Raw genomic sequence first — 18,401 nt, 5'->3', positions numbered from 1 at the left:
TCCTGTGCTGCACTACGTTCTGCTGTCCTGCATCCTCTACACCAGTGGTCTTCAACCTGCAGACCTCCAGATGTTGCAAAACTACAACTCCCAGCATGCCCGGACAGCCAACGGCTGTCCGGGCATGCTGGGAGTTGTAGTTTTGCAACATCTGGAGGTCCATAGGTTGAAGACCACTGCTCTACACTGTCACTCTCTGTAAATATCTACTCTGGACCTCAGCTGGATCTGTTCCTGGAAAAGCTGGGTTTCCACCAATATGGAGGGAAGGGGCTGAAGACGTGACAGGAAATAACCCCCGATGATGATGGCAAGGGAGGTGTAGTGCCCATCCACAGGGGGTTAATAGTCATCTTCACTGTTGGCAGCTCATTGTTCTGAGGCTCTTTAAAAGGGCCAGCTCCATTGTCCTGGTAATGGCCGCCTCCCATTCCTTCCATTCACGTTAGGTCAATAGGTTAAAGGTCTCTGATGGAGCCATAAAATCCGTCATCCAGTTAGCAACACAGAATGACACAAGTCATAGGTCACCTGCTCTTTATAGTAACAAATCAGAATCCGGCACACTAAGGGGGGGTTGGGGGGATTTTTCACCACAAATCTGGGGGTCAATAAGCTGTAATAGAGGGCCCTAATTTAATCTGTTCCTGTGAAAGCTGGGTGACAACTAATATGGTCACCGTTACCTGCTCCTGGCATCCTGCTATGTAACTCGCTGCTCTATTGTATTGTGGATTCTGGGAAAGCTGGGTGTAGCTGCAGATGCAGTCAGACATGCGATCTGCTCTGGTATGTAGCTCCCAGGTCAACTGTAGGCCCTGCTGCGTCTTGCTAAGGATTTTGGCTTCTTAAGGGTACGTTCACATGTGCGTATTTTTGCTGCAGATTTGTTGCTGCAGATTTTTCTGCCCATTGACTTCAATGGATGGCAAAATCTGCTGAAGCAAATCTGCAGCAGAAAATACGTACGTGTGAATGCACCCTAACAGCATATTGAGGCTGTGTCATCCCTGGATCTCTGCCCCATATCCCCTGCCTCTGTGTGGGTATATATCGGGCTCCAGCTGGTGATGCGCAGGCTCTGACGTGCTGGAAGTGGAGGTTGTTTCTATAAAGATCAGTGGCGGTTCTCAGGCCTGATCATCGGCACCAGAGATCTTTCCTTTCCTTGCTCTGTATGGGAGTGCGCTGTCCATTTAAAGGGGTACTCGGCCCCTAGGCATCTTATCCCCTATACAAAGGATAAGGGATAAGAGGTCTGATCGCGGGGGGGGGGACCCCGCTGCTGGGAACTCCCGTGATCTCTCCTGCAACACCCCCTGTCATCTGGTGCACGGAGCAGCTTCGCTCCCTGCCTGATGACTGGCGATGCAGGGGCCGGAGGATCGTGATGTCATGCCGCACCCTTTCAAGTATATGGGAGGGGGTGTGATGGATGCCACGCCTCCTCCCATAGACTTGCATTGAGGGGGGGGGGCGCCGTGACATCACGATACTCCGCCCCTGTATCCCCCGTCATCAGGCATGGAGCAAACTTCGCTCCATGCACAAGCTGACACAGGGTGCTGCAGGAGAGATTGTGGGGGTTCCCAGCAGCGGGACCCCCCGCAATCAGACATCTTTTGGATAGGGGATAAGATGCCTAGGAGTGGGGTACCCCTTTAAGTCAGTGTTTTCAAACAAGTGTACCTCCAGCTGTTGCAGAACTACAACTCCCAGCATGCCCAGACAGCCAAAGGCTGCAACACTGATTTAAGGCTTGCTGGTCATACAGGTATGGGAGGTTAGGATGAGAAGTGACTGGAGGATTCCTATTTCCTCATGTTTTATACTCCATTCACCTGCACTCTGCGGACAGACCCCTCCCTTATATTTCAGCTGTAATGCTATGTTATCTCCTGGGGTGGATTATGTTAGCTTGTTTTACTTTAAGACATCAAAAAAGTATATACCCTACATCTCCTAACCATACCTCAGTATATACCCTACAGCTCCTAACCATACCACAGTATATACTAGGGGTGTGAATTGGCAAGAATCTGACGATACGTATCGCGATACACATATGACAATACGATATATCACGATATATCCCGATTCTGTCTCAAAAAAACATGTTTCGCGACTTTCACTCACGCAGTGATACCAAATATGTTTATTTTTATTATGTTTACATGTTTTTATATAGGAATAGGGGGTGATTTGAACTTCTAATATGGAAGGGGTTAATGTGTCTTTTAAACTTTTTTATAAGAATTATTTTTTTTTTATACACTCTGTTAGACTTTTAGGATGAATCATTATATTCCTCAGACAGATGAATAGAGTTCTATTGAACTCCATTGCTCTGTGATCCATTGATAGAGCCTGGTCCAGCCAGGATCTATCAATGACAGAGCCACGGGACATCAGGAAGCAGAGGTAAGCCCTCCGGCTACCTCCATAGTGGATCGGCCGCCTTTCGATCGCTCTGCGGGGGTGGGGGCGACGATCCACCCCACTAGCCCACCAGGGAGTATTCACAGGTCTCTTTAGATGCCGCTGTCAGCTTTGAAGCTTTGACAGCGGCAATCTAAAGGGTTAATAGCCAGCTGTGGCACTCGCCGCATGCTGGCTATTAGCGGCGGCCCTTGGCTATTGAAATCAGCGGGGGGGTCGCAGAGTACGGAGCGGTCACCAGTCGTGAGCCCGCTCCATACACCCAGAGCGCCGCCGCACTTGTCAGGTCCGACCCTGCTTGCACGAGCCGGAAAAATTCACCTGCCTGTTGAGATACGAATTCCACATCCCTAAAAAGATTGATTCAAAAATATTTAGAATCTATGTTGTATCGCCAAATGAAAAATCGCGATAATCGAGTGAATCTAACGATACAAGATACATCACAGATCCGTCCTAAAACGTGATTGGAGGGGATGCCCTCCGCTGTGTTGCGTTGCCGGAGATGTTGGCGTTCAGCAGATCTTGTCAGTTTCCCGAAGCTGCAGTGATTGTGGCTCGGAGCCTCTGTAATCCCTCACTGAGTGACCTACATTCAGCGCCGCGCCCCGCTCCTAGATCTCGCTCCTGCGTTATACACTCACCTGAGATCGAGCTGATAAAGTTCTGAGCTTTCGGATTCACACCCCGTCTTGTCCTGGATGTGAAGATGGCTGCTATTTTTTTCTTGTGTTTCTATATAAATGGCGGGGTGATGTGTTGCCGTTGTTGTCTGTACAGCGAGGTGACCGCTCAGCAGCGTCACTAGAAAATTTCAGCTGTCTAATTATTTATTTAAATTAAAATTCACTGTGATATGTAATACACAGAAAATCTCATCAACTTTAGAAATGTCTGCATCGGAGTGAATGGAAGAAGTGGCGCAATCTCGTGTAAATACAGCTGTGTATGGGAAGTTCTGCAGTGTAACAATAGATTCCAGGATAGACTTCTGAAACTATATGGCCATAGGACTACATGGCGACTTGGTAGCAACACGGGTCGCACAGCCGACGATCAGCAGCATAGTTCTGCATCATAATGTGATTCCGTCGTAATGTCTATTACTGACCCCTATGAGGTAATAAAGCATATTGTTGCCCCTGACCCTCTCTGTTCCTGACCCTCTCTGTTCCTGACCCTCTCTGTTCCTGACCCTCTCTGTTCCTGACCCTCTCTGTTCCTGACCCTCTCTGTTCCTGACCCTCTCTGTTCCTGACCCTCTCTGTTCCTGACCCTCTCTGTTCCTGACCCTCTCTGTTCCTGACCCTCTCTGTTCCTGACCCTCTCTGTTCCTGACCCTCTCTGTTCCTGACCCTCTCTGTTCCTGACCCTCTCTGTTCCTGACCCTCTCTGTTCCTGACCCTCTCTGTTCCTGACCCTCTCTGTTCCTGACCCTCTCTGTTCCTGACCCTCTCTGTTCCTGACCCTCTCTGTTCCCTTAGCCCTAACAAAATTCTGCGCATGCGCTGCACATCCAGATGGCGGATGAAGAGTGGCACCACAGTGCCCTGGCCACGCCTCCTTGACTCCTGGCTGTAAATAAATGATGTTTACCACATCATAGCACCCACAGAGATGCTACATACAGGTACTGTTGCTTTAAATGCAAGTAATGCACATCTCGGCAGTTTGCTAGCTAATTCCTGGGTGACAGATTCTCTTTAAGATATGAAAGCGGAGCAGAGATTGGTTGGTTGCTATGGGGAAATCATCCAGTTTTTGTCTCAGACAGATTGATGCAATGGACCTCCAGATGTTGCAAAACTACAACTCCCAGCATGCCCCGACAGCCGTTGGCTGTCGGGGCATGCTGGGAGTTGTAGTTTTACAACAGCAGGAGCTCCATGGTTCTACAAGATCTACACTGATCTACACCACTGATGTTTATAGGATGTAGAATGGATGTTCCTATTCATTGATGACAAGCGGAGATCTTGTAAGATCATTACACCGTATCCCGAGGTGGAATCAGGAGGAGGTAGATTGCTCGGGGGCCCGGGGCTTCGCACCGATCAGCCATTATCCGGCCCTATTTGCATTGCTCACATAACTGGTTTCCATGGAGACAGAGAAATTCTAGGACGAGGGAATTTGGGCCAAATACTTCAACCTGTTCCTATGTTTGCGCAGTGTAGAATTAATCATTGTCTGCGTTCTCGCTCCTGCGCTAATGTCGCTGCCAGGAAGTCTAATCACCCAGATGTTCAGAGCGGGCACCGCGCCATTCTCTCTGGAGCGGGAGTCGATTCCTGGGGTTCACGACCACAGCAGCAGAGTGGCCCCCTAAATGGGAAGACTCTGAGAGCCCGACTCCTCTCTTGCCCTGTCATAGGGGACTCGCATTCAACAAGGTCTTAAAGGGACAGTAACGCCGCAGTATGGAGTCTTTAATTAAGCGTGGGAACATAACGAGAGAGGTGCTGAAACGGCAGATAACACCATGCACCTCAATATTATCATCGCCTCCTTGTCAGGGTGGAAGTGCCCTCGCCTCTCGCCCCCATTCTCCCTATTTTGCACAGGCGGTCGGCGGCCAGTTCCTGAAGATTATAGGAGATTAGAGCTCTCCCCACCCCCCCTCTGCGCTACGCTACTGCCTTTTATTGAGGACAAATTACTGAACTAATTAAGTTTTCCCACCGACCAGTCATACGTCTTTACAAATGCTGAAAATCCCCACATACAGCTGGGAGGCGCTGTGGGCCCTTGTCCTGTATAACGAGGACAAGGGCTGGTAATGGATGATGTGATTGGGGCTGTTGCCGTGGGTGATGCCGCCACGCTTCTATTGCACGGTTTTCCTGATGTACAGTGGAACGGTAATAACTTATAATGTGACGTTCAGGTTTCTCGTTGCTGTGGAGACAGGAGGTGCAGTCTCCGGGGGGAAAGTTGTCTCTCTGTCATCGGGTGACTAAGAGCTTGGGAGGTTGTCATAGGAAAGTGGTCAGTTCTGATCCTGTGTGTGTGCGCCACAGTGCGGGCGATGGACAGGGCGCTACCGCTGGGTTGTGGTTCCTCTTCTACATAGCGTCCTCATCCAAATGTTAAAGCAGTGTTTCCCAACCAGGGTGCCTCCAGCTGTTGCAAAACTACAACTCCCAGCACGCCCGGACAGCCGAAGGCTGTCCGGGCATGCTGGGAGTTGTAGTTTTGCAACAGCTGGAGGCAGCTTGGTTGGGCAACACGGCACCCTCCAGTCTTTTTACTGTGTAGGTCAACTTAAAACCCCTTTTACTATACCCCACCCCCTTTTATAAAAAGGGGTTTTCTTTTGTTTTAAAGGGGTTATCCACCATAGTTGATTTTTAGTACGTACCTGGCAGACAGTAATGGACATGCTTAGGAAGGATCTTCGCTTGTCTACGGACTAAATGGCTATGTTGTGAGATTACCATAACACTGTTTGAGTTTTCTTTTTGCCTACAAATCCCATAAATCTATGTTCCTCTCTCCCACACATCAGCCACCCCACCCATTGAAATATAAATGAGCCGCATCCATTCAAAAGGCCTGTGGTTTTCAATCAGGGTGCCTACAGCTGTTGCATTAGTTGCAGATTGATCTCTCTCCCACCAAGCGATCCCTCCACCCATTGAAGCAGACAGGCTCCCTGTCATCAGCTGACTAGTGAGTCAGGTCTCGGCAGCATTGCAACCTGGGAAAAATCTGAGACAGCAGTCATTTTGAATGCTGATAAAAATAAATATTGGGGTGAAAATCACAGAAGAATTGTGAGAAAACCATCACACACAGGTACAGACACTATATTATGAACTACACTAACTTTACAGCCCCTGTAGCATAGTCAAATAAAAAAAATTCCTGGAATACCCCTTTAATTATTAAATTCTATTGGTATGCTCTAAAAATTCTACCTTTTGTGTGTTCTCTATATGTGGCTTAAAAAAACCTGATTTAAAATACCAAGCATTGGTACCCTCCCCTACGTGTTTTGTGGCATCAGCCACATCATCAGTGGTTAGAGGCTTAAAGGGGAACTCCGGTGGAAAAATATTTTTTTTTAAATCAACTGGTGCACAAAAGTTAAACAGATGTGTAAATCACTTCTATTTAAAAATCTTAACCCGTCTAGTACTTATCAGCTGCTGTATACTACAGAGAAATGTGGTAAGTTCTTTTCTGTCTGACAACAGTGCTCTCTACTGACACCTCTGTCCATGTCAGGAACTGTCCAGAGCAGGAGAGGTTTCCTATGGAGATATGCTTCTAATCTGGACAGTTCCTGACATGGAAAGAGGTGTCAGCAGAGAGCACTGTGGTCAAACAGAACAATTCTCAAATTTCTCTGTTTTATACAGCAGCTAATAAGTACTGGATTAAGATTTTTTTTTATAGAAGTGATTTACAAATTTAAATGTTTTAAACTTTCAGGCACCAGTTGATTTGAAAACATTTGTGTTCTACTTGTTTCCACTGGAGTACCCCTTTAATGTGTAGGCCAATATAATCCCTGTTGTCAGACATTTCTGGCTGTTGGTAGGGTACGGTCTGTAGTGTTCTGGCCTATGATGGCTTGAAGGTCTGGTTCTAGAAGTTGACCATTTTTCCTGCTTGAAAAACATCAAGTGTAAGGACCAGAATGACAGTAAATACGGCCGAATAGTAATGTCTGAGACGCCATCAAAGAATTTGAGAGAGGACCCAGTATATACACTGCTCAAAAACATAAAGGGAACACTTAAACAACACAATGTAACTCCAAGTCAATGACACTTCTGTGAAATCCCACTGTCCACTCAGGAAGCAACACTGATTGACAATCAATTTCACATGCTGTTGTGCAAATGGAACAGACAACAGGTGGAAATTATAGGCAATTAGCCTATAAGGCAATAAGACACCCCCAATAAAGGAGTGGTTCTGCAGGTGTTGACCACAGACCACTTCTCAGTTCCTATGCTTCCTGGCTGATGATTTGGTCACTTTTGAATGCTGCCGGTGCTTTCACTCTAGTGGTAGCATGAGATGGAGTCTACAACCCACACAAGTGGCTCAGGTAGTGCGAGCTGTGGCAAGAAGGTTTGCTGTGTCTGTCAGCGTAGTGTCCAGAGCATGGAGGCGCTACCAGGAGACAGGTCAGTACATCAGGAGATGTGGAGGAGGCCGTAGGAGGGCAAGAACCCAGCAGGAGGACCGCTACATCCACCTTTGTGCAAGGAGGAAAAGGAGGAGCATCGCCAGAGCCCAACACAATGACCTCCAGCAGGCCGCAAATGTGCATGTGTCCACTCAAATGGTCAGAAACAGACTCCATGAGGGTAGTATGAGGGCCCGATGTCCACAGGTGAGGGTTGTGCTTACAGCCCAACACCGTGCAGGACGTTTGGCATTTGCCAGAGAACACCAAGATTGGCAAATTTGCCACTGGTGCCCTGTGCTCTTCACAGATGAAAGCAGGATCACACTGAGCACATGTGGCAGATGGGACAGAATCTGGAGATGCCGTTGAGAACGTTCTGCTGCCTGCAACATCCTCCAGCATGATCGGTTTGGCGGTGGGTCAGTAATGGTGTGGGGTGTCATTTCTTTGGGGGCCGCACAGCCCTCAGTGTTTGCCAGAGGTAGCCAGACTGCCATTAGGTACTGAGATGAGATCCTCAGACCCCTTGTGAGACCATATGCTGGTGTGGTTGGCCCTGGGTTCCTCCTAATGCAAGACAATGCTAGACCTCATGTGGCTGGAGTGTGTCAGCAGTTCCTGCAAGAGGAAGGCATTGATGCTATGGACTGGCCCGCCCATTCCCCAGACCTGAATCCGATTGAGCACATCTTGGACATCATGTCTTGCTCCATCCACCAACGCCACATTGCACCACAGACTGTCCAGGAGTTGGCGGATGCTTTAGTCCAGGTCTGGGAGGACATCCCTCAGGAGACCATCCACCACCTCATCAGGATCATGCCCAGGCATTGTAGGGAGGTCATACGGGCACATGGAGGCCACACACACTACTGAGCCTCATTATGACTTGTTTTAAGGACATTACATAAAGTTGGATCAGCCTGTAGTGGGGTTTTCCACTTTGATTTTGAGTGTGACTCCATATCCAGACCTCCATGGGTTGATACATTTGATTTCCATTGATAATTTTTGTGTGATTCTGTTGTCAGCGCATTCAACTATATAAAGACAAAAGTATTTCATAAGATCTAGGATCTAGGATGTGTTATCTTAGTGTTCCCTTTATTTTTTGAGCAGTGTAGTTGAGGTTAGTACCTATAGATCTACAGATCGTTGATGATTGTGGGGGTGAACCTTTGGATGTTACACGTACCACCTACCTAACCATGTTGTAGGAGATCACAGATCATCTCTTCTGTTGACCCTCTGTGCAGCGGACCACCAATGTCTCTGGCTGCACATAATGAACACAAGAAGAGAAAGCATCCGGCACCAGAAGAATACAGCAAATAGATCAGCTTTTTTTGGAAAATCTTCATAAAACTACATGCGTGCGATAGGACATAGAAACACTGACGCATTTTACGCGTTAGCGCTTACTTATGGTCATCCATGTGACCGAAGCTCTTCTGGTACCGGGCGCTCTCTAACCAAGTTGTCTGTCCAAGTTAGCAGAATCCCCTAATGACAGAGGCCTTCTTTAACAGGGTACTGACCCAGGTCACACTGCAGACATTGTTTAGGAATGATGAGATGCATGACAGATATCAAGGTAGTGATCCGGCTTCTTGGTTTCCCAGATCTCAATCTGATCAGTTATCTGTAGGATGTGCTGGAGAGACCAGGATGATCCATGGAGGCCGCACCTCACAACTTAGGCCTCGTTCACAGAGCCGATTGGACCCAAAACAGGTCGGATGCAAACGGGCGTGTCAACCTAGCCTTACAGCAGTGTTTCCCAACCGGAGTGCCTCCAGCTGTTGCAAAACTACAACTCCCAGCATGCCCGGACAGCCTTTGGCTGTCCGGGCATGCTGGGAGTTGTAGTTTTGCAACAGCTGGAGGCACCCTGGTTGGGAAACACTGCCTTACTGGATCTGCTCGTACCACAGGACACATCACAGGTCTATAGAGTCATGGCTGCGGGGTCACAACACAAGGGAGACTGTTTAATATTTTAATATTATGGCTGACCAGAGTTTGTGCATATAGTGGTGGTCATCCCTTTAGGGTCTAGTCACACGTACAGTATTCTGTGCAGTTCTTTAATGGTCTATTCACACCATTAAAGAACACCAGTAACAACATACTCCTCTAGTATGTGTTTGTATAATATAAATGTGTGTTAAAAAAATAAATAAATATATTTAAAAAAAAAAATATATATATATATATATATATATATATATATATATATTTATATTAGAGATGAGCGAAGTTACAGTAAATTTGATTCGTCACAAACTTCTCAGCTCGGCAGTTGCTGACTTTATCCTGCATAAATTAGTTCAGCTTTCAGGTGCTCCGGTGGGCTGGAAAAGGTGGATACATTCCTAGGAGACTCACTCCTAGGACTGTATCCACCTTTTCCAGCCCACCGGAGCACCTGAAAGCTGAACTAATTTATGCAGGAAAAGTCATCAACTGCCGAGCCGAGAAGTTTGTGACGAATCGAATTTACTGAAAGTTTGCTGATCTCTAATATATATGTGTATATATATATATATATATATATATATGTGTGTATATATATATATATGTGTGTATATTTAATGAAAAATAAAATGTATTTTTTTAGTATGTATGTGCTGTATATGATGTGTATATACGCTGCGTTGCTTTGTTGTGTGTCTTTGTGTGACTGCAGTGTTGGTTCAGGTGCGGCTCCTGGTTTCCTGCCACCTCTGGCCCCTCCCCGCACCTGGCGCTCCTATTACTGGGTGTCAGTCTATGTAAACAATACCTCTGTCTGCGCCCTCACCTGCCGCAGCTTGTGGTGACAGCTTACCTGCTCAATGGCAGGATCTGTGATGTCATGTGACCAGTCAGGATTGTGGCTGTGATATTCTCCTGTTTCCATGGAGCGGTTACCTGGGTGCGGAGCTGATCGCAGTATTTCCATCATATGAGAATTGTCGCCTCCAGTGAATTCTTCCGTCCCATTCATTGTTTACACTTTTCTGTGTCCTCATCCATTCACCAATTGCTCAGTTTTCTGTTCTTATTTCCCGTAGAATTAAAGTGGACCTGTCAGCAAAAACTTTATATAATGTAGATAATACCATTATATGTATATTTGTAATATACAATGGTTAAAAAATGTGTATATTTTTGTCCCTGCAGCTATTGTCTGTGTGTCTCTATGAGGAGTCCAAATACAGGAAGTGAGGGGGGACAAGCCGGGGCTCTGTGCACTGAGGACAAGCCGGGGCTCTGTGCACTGAGGACAAGCCGGGGCTCTGTGACATGTTACGGACTAGCACATCAGAATGATTGACAATCCAGGAGCCTGCACAGAGCCCTGCTTGTCCTGCCCTCACTTCCTGTATTTGGACTCCTCATAGAGACACACAGGCAATAGCTGCAGGGACAGCATTTTTTCCACCCATAAATATACCCATATTTTAACCTATGTATCTTACAAATATACATATAATGTTATCTACGGTACATTATATAAAGTTTTTGTTGACGACAGGTACACTTTAAAAAGGGGGCCGTGGAGGGGGAGGGGGGGGGGGCGGTGGTAAAGCGCCAAAATTCAATATATTGATATTGGGCTTTTCCGTGCGGATTCATGCCTTGTCCAATTCCACTTTGGAAGTTTTGCTACAGAACTTTCGACGCCTGAACTAAGCAGCAGAATTCTAATAACATCAATGGGAGGTTTCTACAAGAAGAATCTCCTTGTACCTTAGGTTCTCATTTCTGGGTTATTAGGTTAATGTCATCTTGGCCCCGGAAGCTCTCTCCTGGTGATCTGGATCTGTCCGCTCTAAATATCTTCCCTCTGAGGCCTGGATCCTCCAGAAGCTCTGTCATTGTGGCCCCCCTTCCCTTGGTGGAGATGTGGACTGGACGCTTATCGGCTCGGGCAGCCCCTCATCTCTGGTGGATGGGGGTGACATATTTTTTTTCTTTCTCGTTTGTCCTCCCACAATTCTCTTCTCTATTTTAGTACATTAGCTCTTAGTTCTGTTTATCCTGAGCTTCCTGGTTCATGAATAGAATCACAGAACTTCATTAAATACTGACACAAGCGCTGCAATGGGAATGAGAAGGGTGTGCATAATTACTTCTGTACCATTCAGGGGGTGTGGAAAGCTGGGTGATACCACCTTTTGAGAACATTGAGAGACTCTCACAATGACCTTACATACTTTTGTGTGAATTCTCATTAATGTGTCATCCATTTTGGCGGGAGATGGGTGCGTGTTGGCCCATGAACCTGTCCGACTGGTTCCACTGTAATCCTGCAGGATTGACATTCTCCCTTGTGTGGATGATTTAACCCTTGCTGTGTCATGCTGATATGTTAAAGGAACATGTGCAGCGGATGGAGGCTGATCTGTCTCTTTATCAGTTTAGTGGAGCTGCTTATATTAATTTAAAGGGGTATTTTCATCTCAATTCATGCAGGAAAACATGCAGGGCATGTCAAGTAAAATATTTTTGCAAATACAGTCATTTGGCAATCGTGCCTCCTTCTCCTAATATTCCTGCTCCTTTCCTCCCCATGTTGCCACCTGTTTGGCTAGATTATCAGCATTAAAGGGGTATTCCGTCCTTATACATCTTACGTAAGATGTCTGATCGCAGGGGTCCCCCTACGATCTTGGTGCAGCCTCCGGCATCCTGTGCCGGGCGCTGCCTCAGATTCGTGATGTCACGCCACGCCCCCTCCATTCATGTCTATGGGAGGGGGCGTGAAGCCCCCTCCCATAGACATGAATGGAGGGGGCGTGACGTCACGTCTTGGAGGCAGCGTCTGGCACAGAAAGCCGGGGGCTGCACCGAGATCTTGGGGATCCCAGCGGTGGGACCCCTGCGATAAGAATCTTTTACCCCCTTATCCTTTTGGATAGTGGAAAAGATGTCTAAGGCCGGAATAAATCTACTGGTGCCAGAAAGTTAAACAGATTTGTAAATTAGTAATAATGTATTAACCACACCTCAAGGACGATACACAGTGAACAAAAATTATAGACAATTTGATTGATAGAAATGCAAAACTTTATTATACAATGTTGTTCACAATATAAAATCAGTTTAAAAATTAAATTAATAAAACATCACTAGACTGATATAGCAATAGTGTATATGATATTTTACCATTGGGCCCTAATGGTATATATAGGTAAGAATAGCACTGCTGTTAAGCTGTTGATAGGTTATCGTCCGGTTATCCGGCATAAACTGTTAGTCCGGCAATAATGTGAAACAGTCTTTGGTTAACAGACTAAGCTGTTCAAGAATATTAAGGGATTAGTTGTCCCTCACCCTGTCCGCTGGTCTCCGTACTGCGATGGGCCAAAGATGGTAAAGTTGATGTGGTCGACGTTGATTGAAATGAGTCTATTGGCGGGGCTCTGGCATGGAGCTCCCATGACGGAGGTCCGAAGCGGCGGCGTGCGTTGGTATCGGACCTTTGTTTGAGGTCCGATACCAACACAGCCGCACGCCGCCGCTACGGACCTCCGTCATGGGAGCTCCATGCCAGAGCCCCGCCAATAGACTCATTTCAATCAACGTCTACCACATCAACTTTACCATCTTTGGCCCATCGCAGTACGGAGACCAGCGGACAGGGTGAGGGACAACTAATCCCTTAATATTCTTGAACAGCTTAGTCTGTTAACCAAAGACTGTTTCACATTATTGCCGGACTAACAGTTTATGCCGGATAATCGGCCGATAACCTAACAGCAGTGCTATTCTTACCTATATATACACCATTAGGGCCCAATGGTAAAATATCATATACACTATTGCTCATCAGTCTAGTGATGTTTTATGAATTTAATTTTTAAACTGATTTTATTTTGTGAACAACATTGTATAACTGTCTATAATTTTTGTTCACTGTGCATCGTCCTTGAGGTGTGGTTAATACATTATTACTATTTCATATCCTTGTCGATCAGTGGGGACTGATCTTTTTAACCACATATACCTCGGACGTGGGTTGTGAGCTGCACACATCAGATTTCTTTAGATTTGTAAATTACTTCTATTAAAAAATCTTAATCCTTCCTGTACTTATTAGCTGCTGAATACTACAGCGGAAATCCTTTTCTTTTTGAAACACAGAGCTCTCTGCTGACATCATGACCACAGTGCTCTCTGCTGACACCTCTGTCCATTTTGGAACTGTCCAGAACAGCATATGTTTGCTATGGGGATTTCCTTTTACTCTGGACAGTACCTAAAATGGACAGAGATGTCAGCAGAGAGCACTGTGCTCATGATGTCAGCAGAGAGCTCTGTGTTTCAAACGGAAAAGAATTTCCACTGTAGTATTCAGCAGCTAATAAGTACAGGAAGGATTAAGATTTTTTAATAGAAGTCATTTACAAATCTGTTTTAACTTTCTGGCACCAGTTGATTTAAAAAAAAAAAAAAAAAAAAAAAAAAGCTTTTAACCGGAGTACCCCTTTAAAGGTCCCTATAAGGTGTTTTTCAGTCCTCGTTCTTCCATGAAGTTTTGGTTTACCACCCTCCCCCTTAGTTGCGGGATGTTGGGTGATGTCCGGCCTATGGTGGGCCATTCTGTATGTGACTGGACGTCTGGCATCTATAATAAGATTTACTGGGTTGTGTCGTAACGTGCGGCTGCAGCTCAAGTGGGATCTTGTGGTTTGTGTATAGAGATCTGCGGATTGTTTGTGTCAGACTCTCAAGTGCTCACAAGAGTCTTATGTAACGGCACGGAGATATCAAGATGCAGGAAATCTACTCCAGTCACCTCCAGAGCTGTTACATGAGGTCTTATGCTCCAGTCACCTCCAGAGCTGTTACATCAGGTCTTATGCTCCAGTCACCTCCAGAGCTGTTATATCAGGTCTTATGCTCCAGTCACCTCCAGAGCGGTTACATGAGGTCTTATGCTCCAGTCACCTCCAGAGCTTTGATCACAATTCTGCTGGTGCATCACATACATCATAGCCTTACATATAGACTATTGATCCTTGGAATGATTGGGCAGCAGTCTAGGCAGATATTGGGGATACAGACTTTTCTACATTACATTTATTGTTGGCCTCTTGACCCTGGCTCCATGTCTGTGGTATAGGTTGGGTGAATGGAATTGTGGGAGATGGAATGAACACACTGCTCCCTCCTAGCTGGGGCACACATTTATTTGGCGGTTCTTTTTGGTGTTTTCTACTCTGGATGTTGCTCTGCTGCAGGGGGTGTGGCCACATAATACAGATAAATGCCATTCGGGATTACTGTAGAGCTGGGTGACCGCTGCTTTGGGGTCCAGACTTGGGGCGATTAGTGGGCCCTGATATATTGTGTGCAGGGATAGACTGCGAGCCCAGCTGCCCATCCCCCTTCCTTGCCTCTGCTGCATAATCAACTATTGATCCGCACATCCCGGATCTGTGACAAGGTTATTGTAATGCATTGTGTGAATGGGAAGGAGAGTGGGCTTTGGCTGCTGCATCTATAGGTGGGGCGCAGCAGCACCTGAGGGGTCCCCAGGGATTTACATAACACACGCTTCTTCTTTTATATAGAGCGGCTGCCATGAAACTCTCCCCAACTCACCAGGTCAAGCAATTAAAGGGGTCCTCCACTATCTTAAAACTTATCCCCTATCCAACCTCTGGGGCCCTCCACGATTACCAGAACTGGCCCCGTCTCTCCGTGTATTGAGCGGCATGTCTGCACGTGCTACATGTACGGTCACTGGAGATACCAGAGTACAGCGCTCCTGACACGCTACTCCATGCACAGGGAGAGATGGGGCCCATTCTAAAGGATGTGCGGGTCCCTTTGGTCAGAGAATATTTTTATAGGAGTGCTCTTTTAAAGGGTACCACTGGCCAGCGTTCCGAACGCTGTTTTTTGCGCTGCAGGGGTTGACCACGCCCCCATGACATCATGGTCACGCCCCCTCAATGCAAGTCTATGGGATGGCGCCCTCCCATAGACTTGCATTGAGAGGGCGTGACCATGACATCACGAGCGCAAAAATCACCCCACAGCGCAAAAACAGCGTTCGGAACGCTGGCCAGTGGAGTACTTCTTTGAGTGCTTGGTCTATAGAGCATGAATTATGATGCAGCGGGAATGGAAAAATGTCTGAATATTCGCCTTTGTAATTAGCAAACTGTCACATGACTAGCCCCTGGCCTCAATTTTGGCACCAGTTGTGCAGAATGCTGGGGCCCACTGTATATGGAGCAGATTTTCCCGGGCCGTGTACAGTTGCCCCTTTGTGACACCTGGTGAGGTGACAGCATTTTAGGATGATCTTTTCACCTCTGGTGCCTCCGCTACATGTCACCTAATGGACACAATGACCCCTTGTTTGCCGGCCCCCCACCACCACGGGGTCCCTGGTTTTCCACAAGCTGTTGTGTTCTGATCAGCGCAGAGCACTTAGTCTTGTGAGCCAGGGATTAGGGTGTTAGGCCGTCCCCGCGGCCGTGGCGTCCCATGTGATCAGCTTACAAAGCATTTGCCAACATGAAGGGGACGATTACAATTTAGGTCATGAGCCGAAAAAGATTTTCGTTCTGGCAGAGAGTTAAAGCAACAAATCCGATCCTGCCTCAAAAGGCAGAAAATGAAAATCTAATGGTTCTAGCGTCTTCTCTGCGGTCCAATACTGCCACCATGACAGCCGCTGTGGTGCCCCAGTCCTATTCATCACTTTGCATGTGTAGAGGTGTGAAGAACATCAGAACCGATCACCACCATTTCCCAGAATTCTCTGCAACTCAGGGGGCCGGATGGAGAAACTGCACGCGGCTTATTCGAACATTAAAGGTTTATAGGTTACTGAGGCACAAAGAGCACCACCAAACCAAGTATTGTACTGCAGTCCCTTCAGAGCTATGGTCATAATTCTGCTGCTTTCCAATATAGAGCATTGCATTGTGGGAGCAGAGTTGTGATAGATAATATGCCATACGTCTCCAGGGACTGCCATGAAAGCCGTGAATGCAGCTTTGGATCTGATTAGAGTAGATGACGTAATGTAATTCAGGATGAGTAGTGGATTTGCTGATGGCGGAGGCTGCAAAGCGTACCTGTCAGATCCCACAATTTTTTTTTTTTAACTTGTACCGAATGTACCGAATCCTGACCATGTACCATCTATATTTTTTTATGCCTATAGCCCCTTTTATTTATGATAAAAAAATACCTCATTAGCTTACAGTGTTAGAAATCCTCTTGGGGGAAGGGGGCCCTTGTGGTGGTGGGCGGTGATTGGTGCCTCTGCTCATGCAGCCTTGTCCATGAGTCATCTCTAGTCTATGACTCATGGACAAGCCTGAGGCTGCTGCAGGACTGGTTAGTGTCCCAGTAGGTATGGGATCCCCTAGTCGTGGGATTTTCAGGAGCCATTTTCTTTATTAAATATTCAAAATCATTTCAACAATCATATTACAAAATGTCTTTAGTTTTATTAGTAACAACGTATGAAAAGTTTTATGGATCTGACAGTGCTTATTTAATGTATATTGAGTTTAGTGAGTGGTCAAACTCCAGAGCTGCACTCACAATTCTGCTAGTTGATATTTGAAGCTGGGTCAGTCAGGTCACACTACGTATTTTCTGAGCAGTGGACTGAGGTTTGGAAGATACTGTGCAGCAGCCTCCCATTGTTTTTACACTACGGAATTTCCGCGGTGAAACTAATTCTGGACTGCTTAAAATAGAACTCCAGTATGGGTGGGAAAAAACAACTTATCCCCTATCCTAAGCATAGGAGATAAGTGTTAGCCCCAGTTGTCGGACCCCCGCGATCTCTTGTCCGGGGACCCGGCTCGCTCCTGCTCAATGCAAGAGCCGAGTGTTTTCGACCACAGTCGAAGCTGCGGCCGACACGCCCCCTCCAGACACTTCTATGGCAGGGCTTGAGTTCTGCCTTCGGCAATCTCCGGCCCTGCAATAGGAGTGAATGGAGGGGGCGTGTCGGCCGCAGCTTCGGCTGTGGTCGAAAACGCTTGGCTCCTGCATTGAGCAGGAGCGAGCCGGGTCCCCGTACAGGAGATCGTGGGGGGCCCCAGTTGTCGGACCCCCGCGATCTAACACTTATCCCCTATGCTTAGGATAGGGGATAAGTTGTTTTTTCCCACCCATACCGGAGTTCTCCTTTAACTCTGGCGAAAGAATGGACATGTTCATTCTTTCGTCGTAATCCCCTTAGAAATGCATTGCCGTTTATGAAGACAGTGCATTCATTTTCGTGCGCTTCGGCAGACATATCTCCAGGTGGAGATTCTGTAGTGCGAATGTCCCCTTTTTTTTTAGTGTGGTGGTGGTTGTGTTTGGTGGTTGGTGGTGTTTGGTTGTTGGTGGTGTTTGGTTGGTGCTTGTTGGTGTTTTTTTTTTTTTTTTTTTTTTCCTCTCTCTGTTTTAAATACGACATTTCCTAAAATGCAAATAATTAGACGAAGCTCCATACCAATAAGCGAGCAGGGAGTGCTGGGAGATTTTAGATGCAGAATTGAGAATGCAGCTTTGGTATATAAAACGGGCTGTATTGCACTGCCCATCAATCATCCATTATTATTTAGCACTCATCCTAAATATCTCATGGTTTTTCTCCCTACAGGCCCTGGCTGCCAATGCCGCTGCTGGGTTCGCAGTGTCCGAGCCACAAGTCGCAATGTTCTGCGGTAAACTAAACATGCATGTCAATGCTCAGACCGGAAAATGGGAGCCAGATCCTTCAGGAAGCAAGAGCTGCTTTCAGACAAAGGAGGAGATCCTGCAGTACTGCCAGGAGGTGAGTGGGGTCTGTTATGGGTCG

The 18,401-nt window shown here is 46.7% G+C and overlaps 1 protein-coding gene across 7 annotated transcripts in view; it reads left to right on the top strand.

Moving 5' to 3' along the window:
* The window catches only part of APLP2 (amyloid beta precursor like protein 2), a 66,033-nt gene that overhangs the window by 14,068 nt on the left and 33,564 nt on the right, over positions 1-18,401 (top strand). For all 7 annotated transcript variants that reach the window (XM_056543719.1, XM_056543720.1, XM_056543718.1 and 4 more), the window contains exon 2: positions 18,204-18,377. In XM_056543719.1, the coding sequence (XP_056399694.1) occupies positions 18,204-18,377 (174 nt within the window). The remainder of the gene's footprint in view (positions 1-18,203; positions 18,378-18,401) is intronic.

Source organism: Hyla sarda, chromosome 10, assembly GCF_029499605.1.
Source record: "Hyla sarda isolate aHylSar1 chromosome 10, aHylSar1.hap1, whole genome shotgun sequence".
Lineage (NCBI taxonomy): Eukaryota > Metazoa > Chordata > Amphibia > Anura > Hylidae > Hyla > Hyla sarda.
This window is presented reverse-complemented; position numbering and strand designations above follow the sequence as displayed.